The sequence below is a fragment of the Gavialis gangeticus genome, unplaced genomic scaffold, assembly GCF_001723915.1.
Source record: "Gavialis gangeticus isolate Ggan-Ray unplaced genomic scaffold, GavGan_comp1, whole genome shotgun sequence".
Classification (NCBI taxonomy): Eukaryota; Metazoa; Chordata; order Crocodylia; family Gavialidae; genus Gavialis; species Gavialis gangeticus.
This window is the reverse complement of record NW_017729020.1, coordinates 952,550-955,640: the sequence shown is the minus strand read 5'-3', so window position 1 is coordinate 955,640 and position 3,091 is coordinate 952,550. Positions and strand designations below refer to the sequence as shown.

General features: G+C 39.7%; 1 protein-coding gene across 4 annotated transcripts in view; it reads right to left on the bottom strand.

Annotated features, from left to right (window-relative positions):
• The window catches only part of SLC23A2 (solute carrier family 23 member 2), an 87,696-nt gene that overhangs the window by 8,954 nt on the left and 75,651 nt on the right, over positions 1 to 3,091 (bottom strand). For all 4 annotated transcript variants that reach the window (XM_019514342.1, XM_019514341.1, XM_019514340.1 and 1 more), the window contains 2 exons: positions 1,549 to 1,696; positions 809 to 914 (listed from right to left, as the gene is read on the bottom strand). In XM_019514342.1, coding sequence (XP_019369887.1) covers positions 809 to 914; positions 1,549 to 1,696 — 254 coding nt within the window. The remainder of the gene's footprint in view (positions 1 to 808; positions 915 to 1,548; positions 1,697 to 3,091) is intronic.

Sequence of the window (3,091 nt, the reverse complement as noted above, 5' to 3'; positions counted from 1 at the left end):
CTTGGGGTTTGGAAGCCCCCAGTCACACCTGATCCTAGCCAAAAGGCCGAGTTGCACACATTATTTAACTTAGCTCCTGAACAGGAATCTATAATCCAGAACTCAGAGCCAAAGGATGCCTAGCACAATACAAACCTGTAAGGAGCTAAGAACAAGCAGCTGTTGGAAGGTCACCTTTATTCTCGTCTTAATTGAGTTTTTACATATATTGTAGCTTCTTTGACAGAAGTAGACCAGTGCACACCTCTGGCATGCATATGCTACAACAGTACCGATACTGGTGGTGTTTTGTGAACATTACTACACCCAAGGCTGAAAAATCAACAAAGGCTAGACGAGGCTCTAGACTCTGAATTGTACTAACGTGGGTATCAAAAGGAAGGGTTAAAAATATTCAGGTCATTGTTATTGCTTCTTTCAGAGAACAGATGCACACAAGGACATTGATTCTTATCTACTGTAGAGCCCTGACATTTGTCTAGTCTGTCCAGTCTTTGAGAAGGGTAAAAAGAACTTTGCTTGCAGTTTCTTTCCAGTCACTCTCCTGAAATTCGTTTAACATTTTTTTAAAGAAATATGAAGGAAAGCTTTTAGGATCCTTTTCTGCAAGGCACCTTTCTAAAGGAAGTGGCTGGCAGTGGAGACAAATCAAGGAAGTTCAGACTACCATATGCAGAACAATATAGATCACATTATTTCTCTGTACAGAATTATACCATGAACCATGCAAATTGAATGAGGCTAACGCCACAGGACTAAATGATACCCAGGAACAACTGTCCAGTCATAAAAAGAATAGAACATATACCTTAGTGATGCCCAGAACTCCAATGTTGGGGCTAGAAGAAGTGGATCCATTTCCAGTACCAAATACTCCATCCAGAACACAGGAAAGACCCTCAATGAAAATCCCTCTGTAATCCACGAAAGGGAAAACATTAAAAAGCAGATTAAAACAGTCACCCATCAAGATTCAAGAAATGATTACATGTTGTGTCTCTGCCCAAAAGAGCTGATCCACAGAACTTTCTAAGACTAGAATGAGTGAACCACCGTAACAGGCTCTCTTTACCCCCTCACAGACATTTACGGACCTGAAATCACTCAGAAAAACATACTGCAGTAGAGATGTTGGAGTTCAGAAGTATTCTCTACTCCTAACATTTTATTTGTCAGCTCAGTTCAACACTTTGCAGACTTGGATTCTAGACTCTGTATTCCAGAAAGTGAATTTAGAAAGTTGGAACAATTCAATATGACTAAAAAAAAAGAGAAATCCCAAAACTTTAGGAATTTCAAGTGCTGTCAGAACCACTTCCTCCTGAAGCTGCAAATCTAACTTTACTGACTCCAGCAGGAGTAGAACTGAGATTTAAAACATTTAAGTTTTTCCACTGCAACAGATCAACTACAGCAAAATCTCAGCTTCCAGATCAGAAAGTTCTAGACTCGCTCTGATACCAACATTTGTACTGGTTTTGTCAAGAATGAAAAGCCCTTATGGCAGCATAGAAAGCACTGCTGTTTCCTCTTTTTCAAGAAACTTACCTATTTATTGCATGAATAGGTGGAGGAGGAGCACAAGACAGCCTCGCACAGGCGTAGTAATCTCCAATTGATTCAATAATGCTAGCAACAACTGCGCTAAGCATCCCTATTACTCCTGCAGCTGAAATTGTTGGCAATCCCCACTGAACTGTGAAAACAAGGAAAGCAAAAATCTTGCGTTCCATTCAAAACAATTTCAGCATCAAAAAGTAAAGTCAATGGCTGGCTGCATTTTAAACTGTGCAACTGTGAAGACCCTTTATTAAAGGATAGCTAGCTCAACTAGATAGAAGGGGTCAAAAATCTTGCTTATTAACCGCTACAGCTTTTTAGCAAGCCTACCAGCTTTAACAAAACAGTCTGGCATATTTTTAAAGAATGGACTGCTTACATTCATGAGAAATCCAGTATTTCAGCTGCAGCTTGAAAGTCAGATAAGTGAGGCCTCATCCACATCAAAATGATTTGTTTGAACATTTGATCTCTACCTTGAAGGGTTAAGATTCTATAAAACACAAAAGCTGGCAGCTGTGATTCCCCAAAGCCAACAACTTCCCTTTTCCCAAACCTTTACACAAGTAAACGAAAACCCATTTTAGCCAAAAGGAAAGTGTTGGTATTGTTTACATGGTACATGCCTTGACGCCTTCATCTCTTGGAAAAGTGAGACCCTCTCTTCCCTTGAAAGCAGTAAGTCAGGCAGACATTAACGAGTGAATAAGGTTAGACTTTAAAAATAACCCGAGTACTATTCAAGAAAGCAAGCCTCTACTCTCTTCCTCACTTGCAAAAAATATTAATTCGCCTCATTTTAACATTTTACAGGCCATGCTTTTCTTCCAAAAATAAAAGGAGAAATAGTTCTCAGATTTGCTCTGTAACCCAGATGGCAGAAGAAATCAATGAGCCATTGGCACTTCTTGTAAGTCAAGAAGCTGCTATTTTTCCTACCCATCGTTAACTTCTGAAGTTTGGAAACTGCTTGCACAATTCAAAATGTATGAGAAAACAAGGCACTCTGTTTGAACCCTGTGCCTACTTCCGATTTAAGTAACATAAAAAGCAGCTATTTAGGCCCCTTTTACAGAAGCTGCATATACCTGTCATATCAACAGTATCATACACTAACAATAGTGTATATTCAAGTGACAGGTTGCTGGCCAACACACTGCAGTAACAGCAAGGAGAATGAAACCAATCCTATGCTATTATCCCAGCAGAACTTTTTTTTGCCATATCTATTAGTATGCGAGTCCCTTTGTTAGAAAAAATGCACAAAATGGAAGGCAGTTATTAAAACTTGTAGTTATGTAGGTCTATTTTAAAAGGTTCTGGGCATCCTCCACTCCCATTGCCACAAATTAAACTGTGGGCAGAGGACATTTTTACATGTGCTTCCAATGCAGCGCCAGGCACTTCTAATTAGCAAGCTGCACTAATTAAAAGTGCCTGCACATCATGTGCATCAGTGGCACAGTGTGCCTCCGTGTTGAGAAAATGGTCGTGGTGTGCTTTGAACTAAAGCACATTGAATGTGTTTTAG